Source organism: Penicillium paradoxum (assembly GCF_028828445.1).
Source record: "Penicillium paradoxum strain IBT 22861 chromosome Unknown utg000006l_segment0_segment0, whole genome shotgun sequence".
In the NCBI taxonomy this organism is placed as follows: domain Eukaryota; kingdom Fungi; phylum Ascomycota; class Eurotiomycetes; order Eurotiales; family Aspergillaceae; genus Penicillium; species Penicillium paradoxum.
This window is the reverse complement of record NW_026643184.1, coordinates 3,073,893-3,100,323: the sequence shown is the minus strand read 5'-3', so window position 1 is coordinate 3,100,323 and position 26,431 is coordinate 3,073,893. Positions and strand designations below refer to the sequence as shown.

At 36.3% G+C, this 26,431-nt stretch overlaps 5 protein-coding genes across 5 annotated transcripts; 4 read left to right on the top strand and 1 right to left on the bottom strand.

Moving 5' to 3' along the window:
• Window positions 1-399: 399 nt before the first annotated feature.
• N7457_007527 (arrestin (or S-antigen), N-terminal domain protein) lies at window positions 400-1,976 on the top strand (the record flags this gene model as incomplete). Its single annotated transcript, XM_057178570.1, has 3 exons — window positions 400-604; window positions 665-1,193; window positions 1,256-1,976. The coding sequence occupies 3 exons, from the start codon at window positions 400-402 to the stop codon at window positions 1,974-1,976; spliced, it is 1,455 nt and encodes a 484-aa protein (XP_057030314.1).
• Window positions 1,977-2,518: 542 nt separating this feature from the next.
• On the bottom strand, window positions 2,519-3,505 carry N7457_007526 (zinc finger protein; the record flags this gene model as incomplete). The annotated part of the gene is made up of 1 exon (XM_057178569.1): window positions 2,519-3,505. The coding sequence occupies one exon, from the start codon at window positions 3,503-3,505 to the stop codon at window positions 2,519-2,521; it is 987 nt and encodes a 328-aa protein (XP_057030313.1).
• A 505-nt stretch (window positions 3,506-4,010) lies between these two features.
• Window positions 4,011-4,424, top strand: N7457_007525 (EthD domain-containing protein; the record flags this gene model as incomplete). The annotated part of the gene is made up of 1 exon (XM_057178568.1): window positions 4,011-4,424. One exon carries the CDS (start codon window positions 4,011-4,013, stop codon window positions 4,422-4,424), a length of 414 nt encoding a protein of 137 aa, XP_057030312.1.
• A 1,328-nt stretch (window positions 4,425-5,752) lies between these two features.
• On the top strand, window positions 5,753-7,357 carry N7457_007524 (glycoside hydrolase family 18 protein; the record flags this gene model as incomplete). Its single annotated transcript, XM_057178567.1, has 6 exons — window positions 5,753-5,893; window positions 6,009-6,383; window positions 6,436-6,495; window positions 6,545-6,614; window positions 6,665-7,200; window positions 7,256-7,357. 6 exons carry the CDS (start codon window positions 5,753-5,755, stop codon window positions 7,355-7,357), a joined length of 1,284 nt encoding a protein of 427 aa, XP_057030311.1.
• A 950-nt stretch (window positions 7,358-8,307) lies between these two features.
• On the top strand, window positions 8,308-9,063 carry N7457_007523 (uncharacterized protein; the record flags this gene model as incomplete). The annotated part of the gene is made up of 1 exon (XM_057178566.1): window positions 8,308-9,063. The coding sequence occupies one exon, from the start codon at window positions 8,308-8,310 to the stop codon at window positions 9,061-9,063; it is 756 nt and encodes a 251-aa protein (XP_057030310.1).
• Window positions 9,064-26,431: the final 17,368 nt, after the last annotated feature.

Genomic DNA, 26,431 nt, shown 5'->3' with positions numbered 1-26,431 from the left:
CGCATCATATCGTCATCTTCCGAGGCAGGAGAACGAAGACAGGTCTATCTGACCCTTGTGAGTCACTCGAGGTTTTATAAGAGTATAAGAGTCTTGGGGGCTTCCGGTGAAACAAGAATATAAACCCTGTTCACATTGCTGCGAAAGCTCCTCCACACTTGTTTCCCCTGTCTCCAGTGCGGTTGTCGACGGGCTCCACCATTTACTTTTTTTTTTTCTCCTTATTTCTTTTTTAAATAAAACCATACGTGATCTCTACTCGGGCTTGCTACTTTGAATATTCAATTCTCTTCATTCCATTTGGCGGGTTGCTTTGTTGTTCCCACATTACGTGAGTGAGACAGCTGACGGCGTTCTATCCTCTTCGCTGTCCCTGTCACACAACTCCACCAAGAAACAATGTCGGCGACCTCAATTATCAGCGGTGGCTCGGAAAAGCTAGATGCTTGGACACGGCGATCACAACCAAAAATCGATATCCAGATAGATGGCCAAAAACCCGGCCGTGTTAACTCCTATACAACGGGGGAGAGCATCGATGGCACCGTCACCATTATCGTTGAACATGAGACACGGTTCGAAGAGGTTGAAATTTTCTTTGAAGGTAGCTTGGCATCAAGACCCATCTGGTGATATAAACAAATTGATGCTGATTGGCGCAAAGGCACATCAAGAACCACGGTGGAACGGGCATCATGCCCTGGCCGTACAGGATCGCAACAAATGTTTCTTAAGTTGCGCCAGCCAATCGACGAGACAGAATACCCGACCCCTCGAGTGTTAGAGAGTGGCCGTGCATATCAATTTCCCTTCACATTCATCGTCCCGGATAGCCTACTCCCCCAAGTCTGCACTCACACCAAGCAGAATGCTCAAATTCACCGATGTCACACCATGCTTCCACCAACATTAGGTGATCCTATACTTGCCAGCAATGGCAAGGATCTACTTGATGACATGGCACCCTGCATGTCACAAGTTTGTTACATCGTCCGAGCATCTGTTTTCCAGAAACAACCAGCGGGCACCGGAGTCGCATCTGTCGCTGCTGTTGCCAAGAAAGTCCGAATTATTCCAACCGCCGAAGAAGAACCTCCTATCGAGATTCCTGAGTTCTCATCTCTTTGCACACGCAAAGAAAAGACGGTCAAGCGCGGGACCTTGCGAGGCAAGCTAGGCCGTCTTGTCGCTTCGTCAACACAGCCCAGACCCATTCAGTTGCTTCCCCCGGCGGCGAACCGACTGATACTGTGAGCACTGTGGCTACTGTGAACCTACGATTCGATCCGGTTGGAGACGAGCAGCCTCCCCCACTTGGGACAATGACCAGCAGACTCCGCGCAAACACATTCTTCAGTGCCAGCCCGTGGGAAGACTTCCCTTTCTCGACGGGCCTGCCCTTCGCCCAGGTTGGGCGCGGTCTCTACACCGACTCCGTGCCTCTGCTGACCATGTGTGTGGCATCCGCCCAGTGGAAGAAGCAATCATCAGCCGTCGACTGTCTTCGCCGCGATTCTGCAGACTCGTCATCATCCGATTCGTCAGTCGGCCCCTCCTCTACATTCACCGGAGACACCTACTATACCGCGTCGGTTGTCGTCCCCATCACGCTTCCCAAGTCCAAAGCTTTCGTCCCAACCTTCCACTCCTGTCTCATTTCTCGCATCTACTCCCTCGATCTCTCCCTGACATATCACACCCCCGCAACCAACCTCATTACACCAACAATCTCTCTCCGCGTTCCGGTGCAGTTCACAAGCCAACCGAAATCTACCGAATCTCTCAAGGCTTCCCTCGGTGTCACTGTCACACAAGAGGAGATTGACGAGTTTTTCCTGCCACGCAATGTGACCTCCCCCACCAACTTCTCTGACCATGTTGTCAGTGATACGGTGGTTGACTTGGGGATCGCACCACCCGGGTATTCGGAAAGGACAAGCATCCCCGTCGCGCGGACTGTCAGAGCCAGCAACTGATAACTATGTGATACGACATTTCGATCGCTCCCATCCCCATTTGTTAATTGCCAACCAATACCCCTAATACTGTTGGCCAACACGAAAAGTTCTATCGTTACACAGCGTTTATATGGTCCCTACATTCTATTTCTTTCCTTCTTCTTCTTGTTATTTCTTTGTTATGATTATACCCACATTTAGCCCACAGAAACCTCTCTCCTATGTCCGTTTTTCATGTATCTTAGCTTCCTGTCAGCAATCAATCACAAGAATTCAATCGCAATATTAAACATTACATTTAAACCCTCGGCACTGTCTAGAATTAGCAAACTGACGTAATTCTTGATGTCATACATATCAACTATTCTCCGTCTTGGATAAGATCTCAAGATCACGTTTCGAGATGGGAAGATTAGAAGCAGCGCATATCTGATGAAAGACATTTGGAACGAGATCACCGAAAGACGAGGTATACAATACACGCGAAGCTAGACTACCAGAATGAGATAAAAGATGTGCCTGGTATGAAGAGAGTGAGACCGGTACTCCGTACAGGTTGTCTACATCCCTTGCCTCTCCAGTAGCTCGATGAACAACCGAGGTAACAAGCGCCGCCTGACCCCTTCTTGATGATCACAAAGATCTAGACACTGGTCACTGCTTTTGAGATACTGCGTTCGGAATGCACTCCATAGTGCCAAGTCCCTTCCTGGTCGAGGATAATATGGATCATTGCCCCAAAAGGCGTTGACCGCTTGCGCGCCTCCTTGCTCATCCATCGCCATATCCCTACATAGATCAAAGTCAAGCAGCCACATGCTATGGTCTCCAAGGACGTTAGACATGCGATCGTCGTTGGTTTCAACGTCATTGGGGGCCGCCAGAACGATCTCAACGTCATTGCCATCTACACCAGCAATCCAGTGCATCATTGCAAGTGTTTCTGCCATCGTTTCGGCATATTTGTGCACGTCATTTGTGGGAACACCAAGCCCTACCAGTTGATTCGCATGTAGGGGGAAGTTTCGTAGTGAGAATGCCCTGAATCGGGACGGGGTTTGATATTCACGAACATGGGTCCTGTGTCGACCGAGATATAGCCGAACTAAACAGTCTCGATCGGGTATGCTCTGCAGTAATGTTGATTTGAGTTCATCTGCGCAGAAGTTGTGGATCAGGAGCTCTCTGGTGGACTGGTTGAAGGGAGGTATGCGCTGTGAGTGGAGGGTATTGCATGGTGAATATTCTGGAGGAAACTTGCCCAGGTTTGTTATCCACCATTGGTCTGTGGCCTGGATAAAGCTGTGGCAGGCTGGGATTTGTATTTGAGGATACCGAGGGTGTTCAGTGGATTTTTGTTTCAGTTTTGTGAGTGTTCGATGGCTTTGGAGAACTCGCTGATGCATTTCATAATCGTTTGTTAACGATCGCGCTGGGTTACCGTCTTCTCTTTTATAGGCTGGGCCAGCCTCTGTCGCAGCCCAAACAGTCCCGCAGGCACCACGGCCGATGAGGTGGAATTTGGAGGGAGGGGTGTCTGATTCCATGTTCGATTCTTGGGATAGTAGCTATGGAGAGAGGACAAGAAAAGAAGATGATGAGGTTCTGGAGGTCACCTAACCCCAGGCCCCCGAAGTAATTACTCTGCGCTGAGCCTTGGATAGTCGCGCAGGCTCCATGGTTTGGTGTCGCAATGTGGTTTAGTTGCACGGAAAAGGTTTAGTTGGTCAGAAACAACAAAGTCCCTTGTTGAGGATCTAGAATCTCGACAATCTCGACAATCTCGTGTCTTTTCTCAAGATTTGCTGTCAGGGATATACCACGGGTTTGCGTGTGATCAACCATCAGCAATGTAAACGACAACGAGCCCCGCCGAATCCACGTCGCACTGCTTGCTGATACAAAGTAGGGAGTGTAAACCCGCCGAGAAATGACCGGTTCATTTTGGTATCTTTGACTATTTGAGCCTTTGATGTTCCAGCTGGATTGTTGATTGAGATTAAACCTCCAAACGAATGAAAATTAAGTCACTCTACGTTTTCGAACATCAAGATGCCAGTCAAAATATCAGTCTTCCTCTACCGCAATCCCCGCCTGTCACCGGAAGAATTCAGAAGGCGCTACGAAGCGCACGTCAAAATGATCAAGAGAATGACAGGCGAGGATTTCCCTCTTTCTCATCATCGAAACTATATCGCCCGCAACACCGTCGAAATCCCTCCGGAGGGCTCCACCCCGCGCAACGCCTTCACCCCGGCCACTATACTTCGCGGACAACAAGCAGACTTCGACTTTGACGCCTACGCTGAGCTTACTTTTGCGGACCAGGCTGCCTACCAGGCCTTTGCAGCCAAAATTTACGCGCCGGACGCTGCTGCCCAGATCGCTGCTGATGAGGAGAAATTCCTGGATCGCTTGAAGCTGGGCATTGCCCTGGTGGAGGAAGTGAGGGTTACGGTGAAGTGAGGTATTTTGGGCATGGTCAAAGATGTTGGAGCCTCATCGGAATTGTGGTGATGTATCGCGTGGGAACTTTTGCGTGATTGTGAGGTACTCCGTATACATACATGTATCCGAATGTAGCAGCTCTAAGCGCCGTCTTCTCAATGGAACTATGGCATTCAAGTCAAACTCAGTAAGCATCTTCGGCAATTAGAACTCAATACTATCTGTAGAATGTCCAATCCCAAGATTGTAAAAGGCTCGGATGAATGAACGATGAAGGCAGGGCACGTGAGGGGTCGTTCTCCATTTGATCATGCGATCTTTGTCTTCCTCTCTTCACGCTTCTTTTCGTCCTCGGCAGGGCTCCGAGATGGCACATGCCCTGGTCGCATGGTCTGAGTGTTACATCGGGCGACATTGGCAATGTCATTCTTCACAAACCCCAGGGTTCCTGCAGCCTGCGGTCCAAACAGCCTATATCAAAGGGTCAGCCTGCAGATCCCTAGACCCAAATCTTAACCTTGATCAATATCAAACGCTTTATTTTACTTCAATACAACCATTCAGTTACATCTGTACGGCCCCCGCGGTCAATCTCGACACATGCAGGCCAAAGAGGTCTGGCTGCAACGTCCCAAAGCAGAGCCCCAGCCAGTCGTGAATATCCCAATATGTGCCGGGCCATATATCCCTCCACCAGAGACTGAAAGGCTGTAGATAGCATATGACAATGTCACCCTTAGGAATCTCTCGGGCTAATCGACCGGGGAATCTTCACTCCCTCGCGAGAACGGATATTTGTGTCGTCCCAAATGGTCAGCCACCAATTTCAGGATGTTACACACTGGGGATATGGTAGACCATGCGGTAGGCGCCTACCACCATAGACACTGTCTATACACCTCCTACCTCACAATGAGGCGTCCCAATGTGGAAAGGGTGGAGTAGGGCGTTGCCTAATTCGTCGCTGAAACCCCCACAACCCGGGAAACATTGTTCCTATCGACCATGTGTATTGATCCATTGCTTAACCTGCTGATTGGGACAAGCCCAAGCACAACCATTGTCTCGAGATCAATGGCAGTCAGAACAAGGCAGACTCGGTATCGCAAGGTCACCTTCCCAGGTCCTAGCGAGGAGGGTATCGAGTTGAGGTTGCAGACACAAACGGACTGAATAGACCAAACAATCACTATTGTCCGCCATGAGATTACTCCGAGGTGTTTATTTGTTTGTCGACCTCGACTACAAATAGAGGGATCATTTCTCATTCTTACACTCGACAACCTCTCTTCTTCAATCCTCGCTGGAACGAGCCCATCACGATACCACCTCGACGCTCCTTCATCATGCACTTGGTCATTCCTTTCCTTCTAGGCCTGAGCTGGCTCGCCAAAGCTGCCTACATTCCTGTCCTGAGCACCAATAGCACCGGGCTCGCTTCTCGGGATGTTGGCGGGTTCCGCTCTGTGGCATACTTTGTCAACTGGGTGAGTGAAGATCGGATGCCATGACTTCCAGATGGTTGACCAATGTGTCCCATGGATGAGCCGACGACAAGACATCCGATGTATCCCGAATCAAACTAATCAAAGTTATCCTTAGGCTATCTATGGTCGCAACTTCCAACCCCAGGACCTTCCTGCCGAGCGCCTGACGCATGTGCTTTACGCATTTGCCAACATCCGCCCCGGTACTGGAGAGGTCTATCTGTCCGACACCTGGGCCGACACTGATAAGCACTATCCTTCTGATTCCTGGAATGATTCCGGAAACAATGTCTATGGCTGTATCAAGCAGCTGTTCTTACTCAAGAAGAGAAACAATAAGCTCAAGGTTCTTCTGTCGATTGGAGGCTGGACCTATTCCCCCAGCTTTGCCCCTGCCTTCGACAGTGAGGGTGGACGGCAGAGGTTTGCGGACTCTGCTACAGAGCTGGTGAAGAACCTGGGCCTTGATGGAATTGATGTTGATTATGAGGTGACTATACAGATCCCACGGCGTGGAATGGTCGATGCTGATTGACATCTAGTATCCTGCGAATGATGACCAGGCGGACAAGTTTGTCGATGCACTTCGACGACTGCGCGGGGTATGTGTGCTCAGTCTAGTCCATGATCATCTAGCTAATGACGTTTCAGTCTTTGGACTCTTACAGTGCAGCGAACGCTGGCGGCTATCACTTCCTGCTGACTGTCGCCTCCCCAGCTGGTAAGTCCCATCCCCATATAATATCCCGATACAACTGACACAAGTACTAGGCCCTCAGCACTACCGCCAAGAGCATCTGAACCAGATGGATCAGTACCTCGACTTCTGGAACCTCATGGCCTACGACTACTCCGGTAGCTGGGATACAGTTGCTGGCCACAATGCCAACCTCCATGGCTCCAATGACAACCCTGCGAGCACCCCCTTCAACACGGACCAAGCAATTGACTACTACTTCTCGCAGGGAGTTGCCCCACACAAGATCGTGCTGGGTATGCCCCTGTACGGCCGGGCATTTGCCAACACCGACGGCCCCGGAAGACCTTACAATGGCGTTGGAGCAGGTACCTGGGAGAATGGCGTGTGGGATTACAAGGGCTTGCCCCTCCCCGGCTGTGGAGTCACTGTCCTGGATCAGGCTGGTGCAAGCTACTGCTACAACCCAGGTAGTCGCCTATTTGTCAGCTATGACACTCCCGAGATTGCGCGTCAGAAAGCGCAGTACATTCAGTCCCGAGGTCTGGGTGGTGGTATGTGGTGGGAGAGCAGCAGTGACAAGGGCGGTGGAGACAGTTTGATTACAACTGTAGGTTTTTGACTTGTTCTAGAGTGTGCTTCGCACCTGGCTGACACAAATATAGGTTGTCGATACCTTCGGAGGCGTCGGTGCTTTGGATCAGAGTGGCAATCAGCTGCACTATCCTGGCTCCAAGTACGATAACCTGAGAAACGGGTTCGCTTAGGATCTCTCATTTATTTCGCTGTCGATATTTCAGGATTTGATGGAAATATCTCGCTGACATCTACAATGGGGACATTTATGCTTGCGATGATACGGGCACATCTTGATCAATCTTGATGGTTGATGTGATGGTGCACGGTTTGTTTTTTTGCATCTACCTCATCATCTCATCGCACAGATTTTATGAAATGAAGAAATACAACTGGCAATACATTTTTTTATTCTATGTCAAGGTTCGATGTAGTACACTGTACATATAGGGGACAGCTAGACATCCGCACCACCCCACAAAGCATAAGGCCCAACCCGCCCCAACCTACAAATGGGCTCAACCTACAAATGGGCTGGGCTTTGGGCCCGGTCTCTAGGCCCATCGGTGGGCTATGGGCCTCAAAAAATACGAACATGCTAATTCTTGGCAGATTTGTAGGTAATTTAGATTTTTCTAGTATTTTTAGGTATTCAGATTACCCTCTAAGCCCTAAATTGACCGAGTTCTTCCGCGGTAAGCTCATAGACTCGAGCATGCGTAAAATGTAGGCATTAATCAGCAATTTTATGAGCGCTAAGACTGTGTTTATGCATACGAATGGGTTTTATTGGGGGCCTCATGGGCCCCCACTAATGGGCCGTGGGCTTAGTTGGGCTTCGAAGGTAGGGCCCATTCAAGCCCATTGCGGAGGTCTAGGGACAGCCCTGGTACCATGTACACACACCGCCCTTTGTGGAGGAACCCTGCCTAGAACCGCTTTCCTAACTAGGACACCGCCCTTCTTGATGTCCCCACATATCCTCCACCGCCTTCCAAATTTGAACTCCACATACTTACAATTAATGCCCATTTCTTCAGGCATCCATTTCTAATCCTCTCAATTTCGATTGAAAAAATCAAATACTCCTATTTTGTCTCCCCATTCATCATAAATCTCCATCCATTGCATCTGTATCAAAATGGCTTCTTTACAGCTTGATTATCTACTGTCTGATGATGACGAGCCTGAGGTTATCCCTGAAACCCAGATCAGCGTCCCCGAGTCTCGCCATACGCTGCCAAGGCCCATCGGCCCCACAGGCCCCTCCGAGCCCCCGGCCGCCGCCTTAACTACCGCCGAGTCAACTACTGCCGAGCCACCTGCTACACTGATTTTTATGCCACTCCCCGCTCTCAATCAACAATACACCGATATCAAAGTCGCAGTCCGTACCATCAATGATTTCGCGCGTACGCACGGTTACGCCGTGTCAATCTCACGCTCTAAACGTACAAAGCGGGGAGTGAAGAAGACCGTCCGGCTCCGCTGTGATCGAGGCCGCACACCACACGATCGACTCGGCCACGAGCGCAAAAGGCAGAGGACCAGTCTTGCAACCGGGTGCCCATTTGCAATTTCTCTTCGACTTCAACATGATACTAACATATGGCATCTGACTGTGGAAAACGCGGGCCATAATCATGGCCCATCCCCGCCGGAAACCCATATTATCCATCGCAAGCGCGAGCTTGATACGAAGGCAGCTGAGATCCGCAAGCAGCTTGAGCAAGGTCTTACTGCCCGCCAGATCATTTCTATCGCCCGAGCCAATGATCCTACGTCGTGTCTTCAACCCTTGGATATCTACAACATGCGGAGGCAGCTTAATCGGGAATCGGGAATTCCTGGCTGGTCGTACGCCTCTCCAAGCGTTGATGATGGGGCTACTAACTGACGGGAATGAGGGTAGTTGATATGAAGCTAGCTTAATTGCATGGAAATGTATGATTTTTTGACAAAAAAAGTGCATTGTTTACCATATAGACTTGATCTCATATGATATAGCAGAAAAATTGAGTTAGGCAGAAAAATTGGCAGAAAGGGTGTCTGCCTAGAGAATCAGGTATCCATCTGATGTCGGAGCATAAGATCGGCATACCGGAAGTTTAGTTTATCCCGTCTACGCAGTATTTTTGATATTAGTCAGATAGTCATATTTCCTGCTAGAATAGTGGATACAGAAATACAGAGATTTCAACTCCCTTAATTGGACCCCTACTATACTGAATACCACGTCAGTTGACAGTTATAAGCCCGGTTCGCACGAAATAAGGCCGCTATCCACAAGATATAGCGCCTATTAGCACCTGAAAACCTCTAAAGCTGCACAGTAGCCCGCTAAGGCTATATAGCACCTAACCCCAATAATAGAAGCATCAATAATTCTCTCCGCTATAAAGGGCGAAAAACTAAAGGATTCGCCCTAATAGCGTACCTAGTTCGCCCGGGTGAAGCTATATACGACACAAAAATAAGTCTAGAAGCACTATAACCTAGATACCCCCCCGATAGAGAGACTAGTTAGGAAAGAAGAGCCTATTAGGCCGGAATATCCCTACGGAGGGACCGAATCGGACAAAAGAGACTAGAGAGATGAAATAGATATCTTTAAAGTGGACTAATCGAAATAGGATAGGGAGACAAAAGGACTTTCTAATATAAATGACTATATTTATACCTTCCTAGACCTAATCCACTATACCGCTATCACCGACTATTAGACCCCGTATAAGAGACTAGTATACTTTAGAGATCGCTTCGCGAGATCGACTATATACGAGGAGGAAGTCCGAATAAAGTAGAAGGTCTTCGCTATCTAAAAACCGACTAGAGATATCGAATAATAGCTTAAATAATAGAATACCCTAAGGGAGTAAGCTATTAGCCTCGGTATTAATAACGGAGACGTAAATAGGGACTTCCTATATGCTATTAAAGAGGTCTTACCTATTTAGTGGTAAGGAAGATATTAAGAGATCGTTATAGATAAGAAAGTCTACTAAATCTGTGATCTCCTCGAGTCGTTCCGCGTAATAAATCGAGAAATAGGGGTATAAAAGGTATTATCTACTATACCCCTAAAAGGGGCATTCTTAACCTAGTAGGGGCACTAAGAATCAAAGTCCTAAACTAAGGAGCCGATCCTATTTAAAAAAAGGAGGTGCCTATACGGGAACCCCTATTATTTATATAAAATAGTAATATACTAGTATCTTAATAAGGAAAACCGCCCCGAAGGGACCTATATTAACCCTAGAAAGCTAGAAAAGATTAAGCAAAATATTACGGTATTTCTTTATTATACTATTTTGCCTTAGGCTCCCTTTTTCTTAGACGGAGGAGACCCCTCCGAATACCCCACGATATTAGGATAGAACTAATATAATCCGGTCCCGAGAAGCGGGGAACCTAAATCATAAAAGGAAGACACCTATAGGAAAAGGGAAGGCAAGATTTAGTCTTATAACTAATATAGAATCGAATACCCTTCGTTCTAACTACATATCCCTCTTATATTATTATTTACCTAGTTAATAAGTACTACCTTAATAAATAGTTACCTTAATAATTCTGAATCTTCTTCTTTAACTACCTAAAGAAATAATAACGAGATAGAGTTTACGATCCCGATAGGGTAATAAGGAGATACCTCTATAAGAAAACCCTACTATCTACGAGATAGAAGAGGGAGAGACCTAATCTTTATTAGGACTCTTAGAAGTACCTACTACCGCTAGCGGAGATAACCGATAACCCTCCGAAACTACCCTAAATCCTTAGTGAAATAGGGATAATTCTTAAGTAATCCTTAAGAAAGAAACCTTCTAAGCCCTTATAATAAGGATTAAATAGCTTAAAAGAGTAGCCGAAATATCTATATATTATAGCCGGATCCGTAGTAATTCCCTAAACCTACGTAGTTAGGAAATCCGTTTTAAGAACTCTAACTTTATAGAAGAATTCTTAATCTAAGAAAGAAAAGACTAGTTACTTAGGCTATATTTAGAATTTAAAAGAGCGAGTAAAAAATATAGTACTAAAAAGTAAAAGATCTTTAGTACCCTATTCTATATAAATAGGAACTACTAATAACTTTAGTATAACTACTTAGATAAAATATCCTTAACTCTAAACTAAATTATATAGGATTTATAGACTTACTTTAAAGAATAGACTTTATCCTTAATAAAAAATTCTATAAATATATAAGCTATTATTATTAACTAAATATAATAAATAATCTAGCGAAACGATTAAGACCTAAGAGACTTTTACTATAAGTTAAATCTCTTAGAAAAATATTTCCTAAAGTAAAGCGAGGAATAAAAAGTCTTTATCTTCTTTTTAAAACTTAATTATAGACTCTAAGCCTATATCTATAAATATAACCTAACTCTTCTAAAAACTTAAAAGGAGATAGTTTCTATTATATTAAAATTTTAGGAGCTTTAAAACTAAAAAACGAAACCTAAACGAAAAGCGACCGAATCGGGGTAGAGAGACCTAGATATAAAGAAGAAAAAAAAAAATTCGAAAAATATAATAAAAACGAAAACTCCTCTAAAAAAAGAAATCTAAAGGATTTAAGGTCGAAAAGGCGAGGAAACCCTATCGATAAAAAGATAGGGAAGAAACTTACCTATTATACCTATTAAAGTAAGGATTATCTTTTAAATAAATATCTAAATAACTCCCTAATAAAGAAAATAAAAGTATAACTAGTAAAAGTAAAAGGATCCTTAATAAAATAATAGGGAAATAAGAGCGGGTCGGAGTAGATTTCCCTACTCCGACCCCCTAGATCGGAATAATAATACGCTTCTATACTCTAATCCTAGTAGGAAAAATTAAAACCTATATAGACCTAGATAGTTATACGGAAGTCGATCTTATTAGTTACGAGTTTATAAAAACTTAGAAACTTTAAAAAGCGAAGCTTATACCTTCTATTATTAAAGTAGTAGGACGTAAAGAAGTAACTATATATAGGGTATAGAATATCCCTATAACTATTATAGATAGTAGAGGAATTACTAGAATATTTATATAATCCTATATTACTATTAATAAAGATCTAAGGATTTTGGGTAGTCTAGTACTACTATTAATAATAACCTTAGTTAATTAAAAAATTAATCTCTCTTTACTAAACCGAAAATAGTAGTTTAATATTTTAAACTATAAAGCGATAATCCTATACCGATTTATAAAAACGTATAGGAACTATATATACGTCTATACTATAATAAAAATACCTAAAGAAGTATAGCTCCTATATAAAGAGGAGAGGGATATAGAAGAATCTCCTAATTTACCTTTAGAACTATAAAGATTTTATAACGTCTTCTCTACGAAAAACGTACGAACCCTTCTCTTAAATAAGGCTATAGACTATACTATTAATATATTACTAGGAGAAAATCCCTTTTACGGACTAATCTACCCTTTATCCTAAAAGGAACTAAAAGAACTTTAAGAATATATCGATAAGAATCTAGAAAATAGATAAATCCGACTATCTAAAAGTCCTATAGAAGTACTAATCCTCTTCGTTCTAAAAAAAGATAGCGGATTACGTCTTTATATAGACTACCGGGGGCTAAATAAAATCTTAATTAAAAACTAGTACCTATTACTACTTATCTTAGAAATTCTAGACCGATTAGCGGGAGCTAAATAGTTTAGTAAAGTTAATATCTAAGATATATATTACCGAATTCGTATTAAGAAAAGAGATAAGTAGAAGACTACGTTTTATACTCGATATAGGTATTATAAGTATATAGTTATACTATTTAGACTAACTAATACCTCTACTATATTCTAAAGTTATATCTATAACGTACTAAGAGACTACCTTAATATAATCTATATAATATATCTCGATAATATACTAATATTTTCTCCGATAAAGAAATCTTATATAAAATACCTCTAAAAAGTCCTTAAAAACCTTAGGAGAGCTAGCCTATATATAAAGGCCTTAAAGTATATATTCTATTAGGAAGAGGTAAAGTTCTTAGGATTTATAGTAGATTCGAAGGGCGTCTCTATAGACCTCTAAAGGATAGAATCTATTAGGAACTAGGAACTCCCTAAAAGCTATTATAATATCTAAGTATTTATTAGATTCTATAACTTTTATTAATAGTTTATACCGCGGTTTTTATAAATTATACTCCTATTAACTTCCTTACTAAAAGGGTTAAAAAATAGAAGAAAACCTAGATAAGTCTAGCTTAATATCTATAAAAGACTCGCGTTTTACTATCTAATTATAGTATTTTAGTTACTAATATTACTATACTATTTCGATTTAGAAAGGGATACGCGATTAAAAACTAATACTTTTAATAAAGGTATAGGAGGGATTATATCCTAGAAGGATAAAGATAGGAAATAGTACTCTATAGCCTTTTAGTCCCGAAAGTTTAGTAGGACTAAACTTAACTATTCTACCCCGGATTAAGAACTATTCGCTATTATTTACTTATTTAAATATTAGTAATACTATTTAGAAGGAAGTATCTAATCTATAGAAGTTCTATCCGATTATATAAATTTATAGAATTTTATAAAGTAGCTAAAGCTAAATAGAAGATAAGTAAGATAGTATATATTCCTATCTCTATATAACTTTTTTATTAAATATAGACTAGGAAAAATAAATCCTATAGATATATTATCCTAAAAAGTAGATCTAAAACTAAAAGACGCTTTAGTAGAAGATCTACTTAGACTATTACGTAATAGAATTATTACTAAAATACTACCGAAATAGAGTATTACTATAGCTAAATCGCTAAGTATTAGCGATTTATATACCGGTAAATCTTAGTTTAATCTAGAATAGACTAGTATAAATAGCGACGAAACTAGTATAGAAGTAGCTAATTAGACTATATAGAAGGAGTTAGATCGTGACTAACGGATACCCTATAAAACGGTTAAGTATATATACCGAAACTAATCTATATATATATAAGAAGTATAACTAGACCTATAAAATCTAATCGAGAAAATCTAAGATAGCGATCCTAAGATATACCGCCGAAAACTTACTATTTCCTAGTCGAAACTAGATAATAAAAGCTAGAGCGTCGATCTATATAGTATTATAAAGTATAAAGAAAGACTCTATATCCCTATAGGAGAGAACTTAAGGAAAAAACTCCTTAGTCTTTATTATAATAATACCCTAACGGGATATTTTAGTAAATATAGAATATTAATATTACTATAAAGATATTTCTATTAGTAAAATATATATTAAGATATCGCGGAATACGTCTCTAAATATATAGTATATTAAGGAAATATAGCTCTAAGATATTAGCTATATAGTATACTCGGAATACTACCGATTCCTACTCGACCCTTCGCTAAATTATCGATAGACTTTATTATAGGATTACTATCTATAATTTATAAAAATAATATAGTAGATAGTATTCTTATTATTATTAATAGGATAACGAAATAGGCTCTATTTTTTACTATTTCTATATTAATTAACGCCTCTAAGCTTATAGAGCTTTTCTATATAGAAGTAGAACTTCGCTATAGACCCCTATAGGGTATTATATCTAATTAAGGCCCTATATTTATTAGTAAATTTTAGTCTTAACTATACTATAAAAGTAAGATAAAACTATACCTTTCTACTATATTTTACCTCTAAATAGATAGTTAAACCGAGTATATAAATTAAACGCTAGAATATTATCTTAGATATTTTATTAATATAGAGTAACTTATATAGCTAAAATTACTACTAATAGTATAATACGCCTATAATAACTCGCTTAATATAACTATAGACTACTCTCTATTTATAGCTTTTATAAGCTATAAGCCTAACTTTTATATACGTTCTAAAGATAAAACGTATAAAAAGGAGGTCCTAGCTATAACTAAAAGAATCGAGATTCTAAAAAAGTTATAGGAAGATATAATAGAACGATAGCGAAAAGCTTCTAAATTATCCGCGAAATAATTTAACTCTATTTATAAACCTATAGTATTTAAAAAAGGCGACTTAGTAGGGTTATTAATAAGAAATCTAAAATTTAAAGTCTATACTAAGAAACTAGCCCTAAGATATATTAGACCGTTATAAGTTCTAAACCCTATTAGATCCTAAGCGTATTAGTTAAGTCTTCTAAACTAATATAATAAAATATATAATATATTTTATATCTCTTTTCTAAAACTATAAAAAGGAGAAAAGTCCGAAATCTTACTAATACTAGAACTTAAAGAGTCTAATAAATAGGAAATTAAAAATATTAAAGATAAGAGACTATTTAATAAAGAGAGATATTTCTTAATAAAATAGAAAGGTTAGTCTACTAAATATAACTAGTAGATCCTAAAAGAAAATATAGGAAATATAAAAGAAGCTATTAAGTCCTTTAGAAAACTTAAGGAAAAGAAGAAAAAAGCTTAAAATATATAGTTAAATTTAATACCTTATTAATAAAAAGAAGATAATAAATCTAGATCGAAATAAACCTATTTTACTATCGAAATACCTCCGAGATATTATAGAAGAGATAATCTTTAAGAAACGAGAAAATAGAATAATTCCGGAACCTATAACGAATATATAATAAACCTATAGTATATCTAGTACGATCGGAAAGCTAGCCTAGATACTAAAGGAAAGTATAGGGCTTATATTAGTATCTTAACTATTTATAATAATTACTATTATTAGATCCCTAATAAATAAATACTTTATAGCGTTTTACGAGGTATATCCCGAATCCTTATAATAGATAAAGTAGCGAATAGAAATATCGTAAGCCTTCCGCTTAGCTAGTATAACTAAAAGACTAAGATAAGATAAAGGGATTAGATCTCGAGAAGAGAGGAACTATTTATAAGCGTTAGCGATATCCTACTAATTCGTTAGGGAAATATACCTAAAAAGGAGAAGATAATACTTATAATAGGAGTCTTCTTTTAAGATAGGGGGAAACTATAAATAGCTCGATAACTATAGATTAACGCTAAAAAGTCGGAGATTAACCTATAAATCCTACTTTTAATAGTAGTCTAGATAATAGACCTATAGAAAAACTAAGACCTATTAATCCTATCCTATTCTATATAGTTAGAGCGATCCTCTAACTTTTCGAAAAATCGGGTAGACTATTTAATAATTAAGGTTAGATCTATAGCGTTACTAGTAATACTATTTAGAACCTATACGATTAGAGGCCGATACTAATAAGAAAGGCGAATAAATCTATACTAAGTTATATACTTATCGCTTCTCTATATAATATTAGTAAGAGATAGAACTAATAGCCTTAGATTTATACTTAACCTTAAAGGGTTTATCGGTAACCTACTTTTTCTTAGCTATATATAAATAGGTAATATACTAATTTAAGCGATATCGGATAGAACGATTTTATTTTAGATACGTAGAAGAACTAGAGTTTCGAGTATAATAAGTAGTCTTAATAGGATCTATATAAGAAGGAGTTAATAGCGGATCTATATCGGAATAGTTATAAATCTTAGATACTATCTTAGAAGTAGTCGAAGGAGAAGAGAGTATAGATTAGTCTATAAGTAAGTTATTAATAGGATTTATACTACGACCCTAACTATAACTACGACTATAGCTATAACCGCGACTATAATCTTACGTTATAATAAAAGAAGATTCCTATAGAAATAAATAGGACTTATAAAAGATAAGATAATAAGACGTAAGGGGATTATCTATAAAATATATAAGGAACTATATATAAATAATAACGAAATAATATAAAGAAAGAAAGATTATAGTTAGAAAATTAAAATAAATTCCTCTTTTATTCTAGGCTACCTTTATTATAAGGAAAGAACTATATATATAGTACTTTCCCTTTTATTAAGAAGAATAAGTTACGAACCTCCTATACTTATTAATCCTAAAAGTATTAAGTAGGATCGTTCTTATAGCTTCCCCGAATATAGCTATAAAAGTATTAGAAACGGACTCTAAATACCTCTATTTCGTAATAGTCTAATAAGTATATCCTATATCCCTAAGGAGTAGACTTAAAAGTCTACTCTAATCTAATAGAGTTAAACTACGACTATTAAGTATAGTCTATATATTAGCCTAACGACTATTTATAAACTTATTATAATTTACCTAAAATAGCTAGACTATTATTAGAAGATAAATTATTAACGAAATAGCTATAAAATATTTATAGCTTATATTTTCTTTATACTTACTAAATTTTAATATAAATAGTAACTAATAACTACTATATTAAACGTCTAGGCTAAATTATACGAACTCTTAGTAACTTCTATATAAATCTACTCTAATAACTCTATTTTATTATCTAGAAGAACCTTTAAAAATTTTAGGATAGTAGAAAAATCCTAAGTATCCCTTATTATACTAATAGGTACCTATATAGGATAAGTATAGATCTATTATAATAAAGGCCTAAAAACGTACTATATTATAAGTCTTCTTATCTATATAATATCGCTCGTAAAAGATAGACGCGATCGTATTATACCGGTAGGAGATAGAGAAAACCTCCCCTTTAGTAGTATTAAAAGACTTTAAGTTAGAACGTAAGTAGCCTAGATACTAGACTAGTTCTAGTTCCGATACTAGATCGCTAGTATCCTATCCGTTAGCTACTACTATAGCTATATTAACGAGGCTCCGAATAATAGAAAAAGAGATAAACTCGATAGGAACCCTTCTTACCTTATAACTTATACTTCCCTTTATTTAACCTAAAACCCTAGGACGGGTTTTATAGAGAAAAGGGGATAGTTATTATAGTATTTCTTTATTATACTATTTTACCTTAGGCTCCCTTTTTCTTAGACGGAGGAGACCCCTCTAAATACCCTACGATATCGGGATAGAACTAATATAATCCGGTCCTAAGAAGCGGGGAACCTAAATTATAAAAGGAAGACACCTATAGGAAAAGGGAAGGTAAGATTTAGTCTTATAACTAATATAGAATCGAATACCCTTTATTCTAACTACGTATCCCTCTCGTATTATTATTTACCTAGTTAATAAGTACTGCCTTAATAAATAGTTACCTTAATATAAACGCTATCTTCTATTTATCTCTTTATTTTATATAGATCCTATAGTAGATATCTTATAAATCTAATTTAGTATAGATCTAGACTCCTAATAATCTTACTAAAGACTTATTAATTAGTAGTAAAGAGTAATAGTTCTTAATAGGAATCGCGTTTAACTCTCTATAGTCTATATAAAGTCTAAGCTTACTATTTTTCTTTAATATAAAAAGGATAAATATACCTAATTAACTTTTTAAGTATTAGATCTAGCCTTTTTTAAGATTCTCCTTAATATATTAGTAGAAGACTTCTAACTTCTTTATAGATAATATATATATTAGTCTCTAAAGAGGTATTTTACCTAATATTAGCTTAATTACGTAATTATACTCTATATAGATTAGAAAGGCTATAGTACTTTTTTTACTCGCTATAATAGTTAGATCTTAGTATTCTAATAGGAGTTTAGTTAAAGATTATACTAAATAGAAGATCCTATCTAAGCTTTATATTACTCCTAGTATTACTATAAACTCTTTAGTAATCTTATTAATATCTAAGTATAGCTCTTTAAGTATACTTTATAGTCTTATTTCTTCCTTAAAGTCTTTTAGCGGGAGGGTTTTAATCTCTAGTAAGGCTATATTTCTATATACTTACTTATTAGTTACCTAGTTAATATCTAGATTTATTTATCTAAGCTAATCTATTCTTAGGATTATATTATAGATCGTTATATCTATAACTTTATAAGTTATTTTAATAACTCTATAGATTCTATTCCGGTTTATTAGGCTAAGCTATACTTCTTAGCTTCTATATAAAGGGATCTTATATCTATTTATAGCTTTTATTAGGCGGGTATTTATAATATATATCTTTTCTAGATTCTTTTTTATTTATTTCTAGCTTATAAAGCTCTAAGTTATATTACTATCTATTAGCGTTTTAGTTACCCCTATTAGGGCTTTAGTTTTAATATCTAATATTAGTATATTATAAATAAATACTTAGTATACTCCTTTATATTCTCTAAAGAGAACTATCCCTAATACTATAGAAGTCTATAGTATAGGGTTATCTATTTTTTTAATTTTTCTATAATTATAGTATTTATTATAGCTTTCTTATAATAGTTTTTTATATAATAGTCTAGCTTATTATAGAAATTATAGAATTTACTATCTCTACTCTAGTCTTATTTAGATCTTATAGTAGCTTTTCTATCTTCTATAGTAATTATAGTTTACTATATAAAGAAAATACTATTTTTTTTAAAAAACCTTCTATTAGATCTTTATAAATCTATAATATTTCTTATATTATTTTCTTAATCTTTTTAAGATATAATATCCTATTTAGTATTACTTTCTTAATTTAGTTATAGAAAGTTATTTAATTATCCTATTAATCTATAGTAAGGGCTATAAATCTCTTTACTTTATTTTATATCTCCTTAACGATATTTATCTCTAAATAGTTAATTCTTATCTATTTATTTAGTATATTTTTTAGGTAGTTATAAACTTTAGTAAGCTTTAAGATATATTAGTATATATCTTAATATTTAGCTTATATTATCTACTATTAGTTATATTTAGCTTCTTACTATATCTTAATAAAGTTAGTAATCTAAGTAAATATCTATATTTTAAAGACTAACTAAGTAAATATTATATCTAGATTATTCCTATAGTATTCTATCTATATTATATTAACCTTTAGCGCTAGGAACTTAGTTACTTAGTCTACTTTATATATATTATTAGCGAACTAATTAGGGTATTTATTCTAGAAAGCTTTTTAGTTCGATTTAAAAAGATTATATTTACCTAAACTTTTAGTTTTATATATTATTATATTATAGAATTATATAATTCCCTTACTTTCTTCTAATAGGATAAATAGCCTCTAGTATTTCCTTATAATATAATTAAGTTTATATAGATAGTATTAGGTAGTTAGTAAATAATTTAGTTAGTAGTACTATCTAATAAACCCTAATAAATCCTAGATCCTTATATTCTTACTTATAGGATTACTACGCTTTCTTCTTTATTCTATAATTCTATACGGATCTTATTTTTCTCCTCTACTATAGCTAGATATCTTTTAAAGGTCTCTAACTCTCGGAGTTCCGTCTCCTTATCTACCTTAGTCGGGGTTATAGAATCTTACGGGTTTCCTCCCTAAGGGTTATCGTCGACTCTCTATATCTCTACCTCTTCTAATAGGGGTTATAGGGGTCTTAGGACGTCGTTCGTTTCCGCGATTAGGACTAAAGCTCCCCTTAGGCGGTCGCTTATATATTAAGTCGTCGATATTATATATTCTAACGGTCTAGTTTAATGAAGATTTAGCGATTAGAATATTAGGACCGGCGTGTTAGCGGGTCCTAGTAGGTAATATAGAACTAGAGTAAAGGAATAGTAAGGTACTAGTATATTTATAAACTAATCGCTAAAGAGCTAAGTTCCCCTAGTAGTCTCTATATAGATAACCTTTAGCGGGTCATAGGACTAGGTCACCTAACCCGGCAGGACTTAGTCTTCCTAATACACTCTCTAGCGGGGGGTTATGCTACCCCTACTAGGTCATAGGTCTTAGGTTATAGGACTAGGCGGGATCTAGCCTATAAGGCACTCTCCTAGCAGAGGGTTATAATAATAACCTAACCTAACCTAAAACCTAATAGGTTAAACCTAATAACCTAATAATAACCTATTTAAACCTATTTTTATATAAAATATAGGTCTTAGCGTTTATAATAATACTGATTTATTTAAATAAATTACTATTTTTTATAACTATTCTAGTTTATTTATCGAATATTACTATATTATTATAATATTAAGTTAGAAAATTTATATAATTACCCTAAATTTAAAGCTAATAGGCTTTATATTATATTAATTACTAATAAAAATTAATATTAATTATAGTATAGTAGTATACTATTAATTTAAGTATTTATTAACTATAGACTATTAAAAATATATATTTATAGTAGAGGTAAGTATATATATATTATAAGATAAATATAAATAGAAATAGAAATATCTTATTCTTATTTAATTTTATATATAATTAATATTATATTAAACCTATATTTCGCTTCTTTTATATTTAACTTCTTATATATACTCCGAATTATATTTTCTAACTACGGTCGGAAATCACTTCTAGGAGGTAGTTATATATATATTATTATCTCTAACCGCGGTTAGAAAAGCTTTTCTTTAGGGAGGTAGTATTTACTATAATTTATAACCGCGGTTAGAAAAAGCTCTTCTAGGAGGATAAATAAAATATTTTTAAAGGAGCTTCTAGGGGCGTAGGTTATAAATAGATTCTCTTAGGTTTTAATAGGTTATAAATAGACTCTTTTAGGTTTTAACGGGTTATAAATAGGTTCTCTTAGGTTTTAATAGGTTATAAATAGGTTCTCTTAGGTTTTAATAGATTATAAATAGGTTCTCTTAGGTTTTAATAGGTCCTATTAGGTCCTATTAGGTTAGACCTATTTAAATAGAGCTTATATAGCTAATTAAATAATATTATAGCTTATAACTTTTAATCTATCTACTTTATTATAGGACTAAGATATTTACTATTTATATATCTTTTTCTTATAAATATATACTCTCTTTATCTTTCCCTCTTACCTCTATAGTATTCCCTTTTTTAGTCGTAATATCCTAAAGCTAGTATTCTAACTTTTTATCTACTCTTTATAATATAGATATAGATAACCTTAGCTATTTTATACTCTCTTCTTAAGTTCTAATCCTATTTAGTAGCTAGCTTATAATTAAGCCTTTTAATACTATTAATACTAATTTCCTTCGGTCCTCTAACTTTCTATTAATTCTATACTCTCTTATTTATATTAGCCCTAATTAGAGAAAGGTATATATATTTTATAATAATATAGTATATAAAGAATAGGTTAAGTAGTAGCTATAAACTAACTATAGATAGAAAAGTAAGATTTCCTAAGATTTAAATTATAATTTAAATATATAGAGTAACTTCGACTAAGTTACTTATACTAAAGATAGTATATTAAAAGTAATATATAAGCGCTACTTAAAGATCTTAGAGTATCCTTATTCTCTATTATCTAGCGGAAAGGGCTATTATAGTATATTAATAATATTAAAGTATTTAAAAATAGTAGGCTATTATAAAGTTTAATAGGAAAGGAAAGGAGAAATTACCTAGTTCCTTTAAAAAGTAGTATCTTCTTACCTCTTTATTTAGCTATCTAATTTCTCTAATATTCCTAGATATATAGGATTATAGCTTACTAAAAGCTCCTTTTTTATAATTAGTATAGGAAGAGTATCTTCTCTAATTTCTTATCTTTAATTAACTTCTATTCTATCTTATTAAATATTTAATATTTTATAAGTTATTCTAATTAGCCTACTCTATACTATCTCTCCCTCTAATATCTTTTACTACTATAATATATTATTATTTATATAATATAATTATAAAATAATAGAAATCTATTCTTTAAATACTATCTAATAATATAAAAATTTTAATTATATTAAATTACTAGATTTCTCTATATAACTAGATATTTATAGCTATTACTAGCTATTTTATTAATAGTAACTAAGTATACTAAGAGATTCTATTTAGATTTAAACTACTTTATAGCTCCTATACTAGTTTAAATCTAAATAATATACTCTTTAAAACTCTAGTTAAATATAAGATCTAGGATTAGGTATTTAGAGTTATAACTAATAATATAACTAATAATAAAATAATAGTTAAGACTATTTAGTAAGCGCTCTTTAGTAATATAATAGTAATCTAAATACTCTATCTTACCTATATTATCTAGCTTTATTTAAACTAGCTCTTTAATTATTTAAAGACTATCCTTCTAAATAAGAATATAGAAATAAAGTAGACTAACTAGAAGTTATCTATAGTAAAGATAAATACTTAGTATTAAATATAGAGGATCTTATATACCTTAAATAAGGTCTATTATCTTACTATATATATTTATATAAGTCCGTAATATTAGGCGGCCTTTCTCTAACTTTAAGAAAAGGGATCCTAGCTTATTCTAATCTAGGATATAAGGACTTAGTAGAATTCTATCTTCTTAATACTTTATTATATAAAGAGACTATATAGTTTCTTCTAGCCTTTCTATAAGGAGTATAACTATAAGAAGATATTACTTAATACTTAAGAATAACGTTAAATTAACTATCTTCTATAAATCACTTAGCTATTCTTTAACTATATAATAGAGCTCTTAAAGATAAAGGATATTACTATATATCTTATCTTTAAGATTTATAATACCCTCTTTAATCACTTTTTTAAAGTAGAGGCGCTACTTAAATATAAACGTATTCTATAGAAATTAGATATACTTAAAGTACTTATAACTAGTCACTTAAAACTTAATAAGTACTACTTTTAAACTAATAATCTTAAAGGATATATCTATATAGTTAGGATAATACTAGTATCTAATAATAGATTTTAGTTCTTTCTATCTAATAATTAAGAGTCTTACTAGTATAATATCTATTAGAAATTATTTTAGGAATTATTAATTCTATATTAAGAGCGCCTTATAATAAATGAAGGATTAACTAATACTCTAATAATAATATTATCTAGTTCTAGACTAAATATAATATTAAAGAATAATAAAATATCTATAAAACTAACTAGTAATAAGATAACTTAATATCTTAATAGTAGTATATTTATAATCTATTTCTTCTCTATATAGGATAATACTAATATATTTATACTACTAGATCTAATTAATATTAAACCTCTTTAATTCTAGCGGAAGAACTAATCTTATTTCCTTATAATTATATTATTTACTTATAATATTCTCTCTATTTCTATAACTAATACTAATATCGAATAGCTCTTTAATACTATTTAAGATATTTATTACTACCGCTATAGTTATCTAAAATTAGAGATAATCGAGGAGCTTATATTATTTCTATATATAATAAGATTTAATATTAAGGATACTAAGGTAAAGTAGCTTAAGTAGTTCTTTATACTAGCTAAGATTAAGTTAGCGAAGAAGTAGAACGATAAATATATAGAGGATACTAAGCTTAACCTAATTAGTAATAATAAAAAGGAAGAAGGAGTAGATAATAGACTACGAGAGATATCTCCTTATTTAATAGATATAGATATAGAGGTGATAGAGCTAGAGTTAATAGAGACTATAACTTAGAGACGGGCCTTAGGGAGGAAGCGTAAGAGTAGAGCAGATAAGGATTTTAAGTAATATTAGAGAAATATATCCTAGTTTAATTATTTGATTTATTCTCCATTTTTTCTAGAAGAGCGCTATAAGTAAAATACTTAATATTATAAGCAAAAAATGCATTAATTATATAGTTACACGCTAGAAGTCTATTTATCTAGTTTACACTATATTAGGGCCCTAATGGGTTACCTAATGGGTTTTAGGTTATAAGTAATAACCCAAAACCTATCGTTAGGTCGAAGCAATGGACCCAAAACCTATTTTGGGTTGGGTTGGGTTGGGTTAGGTCCGGGTTAGAGTGGGTTGTGCCGAAGTCTAATCAGATAATAGGATCTAGTATTCTACCTAGGTATTCGGATACTAGAGAGAAATTAGGATGACTAGGTAGGTATATTGGGTGGGGTAGGGTGTTATTAGGGTGACTAGTGAAAAGTCTGCAAAAACACCCCACAGTGGGTCGGTGCGACGCAGCACCAGGGTCCGGAGGAATCAGAAGATGCGAAGCTTGCAGTTATATAGAGGCTTCGACAGCAAAGGACTCATAACCTGATGGAGATGATCCTATACGACTAATCATAAAAGAAAGGAGTGGACTGGAAAATCTTGTATTGTGCGTAGAGAGAGAAAAGGAAGAAGAAGGAAAGCTAGCTAGACTAAAGTGCTAGGAGGTCACGTGTCTTCGCAACAATATGTCAAGGAGAATTAGATGCGCAAAGAATAGAACAGTGCATTTTACCCAACCCGACGCATTAGAAGCTCTCCCTCCTAGTCATGCAATCAATATATTTCCAGCCCAGGGCCTGATTGGAATATTCCGAGTTTCTGTCCTCGATCTGCGCAGGTCTAGTTCATCATCTAAAGCTACATCGTAAGCCTTTCTGACCCCGGCTTTCAATGCATCGTCACTCAAAAATGACTGCTGCCAGGTACTATACTCCTTCACGGCAAGATCAAGAAGGCCTGGGATATGAAGTTCAGGCAGGCCGATTGATGGAGTAGCGGCGTTCTCGAGAGGGAGCGTGGACGGCCTGGCTTCCTGTGCGGTCTATGTTGGAAGGACGTCTGTGATAGTAATAGGAGGGCAGCTTGTCTCAGTCGCAGTACGGGTATGAGGCCTCGGTCTTTCAATCCGCTGCCTCTCCGCTCTGTAGATCTGTTCGCGAATCACCCCAGGCACAGACCATCCACTCTAGGCGTATTTAACCAGACTCTCCAACTGATCTCGGTATATAACAAAAAGAAGTCTTGACACTGTATATATACACAATCCCAAATCGGGACTACCCGCATGATCCAATTGAGCAGATCAATACATGAAAACACTAGGGCAACAGGTAGTCAACTACCTAAGACTAAACGCAAAATTTGGCATACATTACTCTTAAGGTACCGTCACTTTGGCCCTAGCTATAAATTATTGAGGGCCCGCAGTTTTCGAATCGTTCTTCCAGAAACAACCAAGCTCCTGGGAACTTCGAAATCTATGGTCACGTGCAGTCCCTAATTTCCCAGCATTGCCCCTATATAAAACTGATGTACGCCGTCACGGCATTATAGCATCTCCTCCCACGCAAAGTACCCGGACTAGGATTGTGATATACGCTAGTGTCAAATCTCCCTTATCACGCCAATGTACAGATCGTGGATGCCGTCTTTTTTGCGGCCGGATTTCACCTGGCCCCGACCGATGCAGCCAACAATATGCGAAGTGACACCCAAATTGCCACCCGTCCCAGGCAAAATAAAACGCAGAGCCTGCGGTATATTCCATGAATTTATGTACCGATTATCAGGTTGGTACTGCTCATGGTGCGACATACCTTTCGATGCCAATATCGTACAATTGCCGTTTGGGTTGGTCCTGAAGTGGACAGATCGAACTAGCATAGAGGAAGCCGTCGCA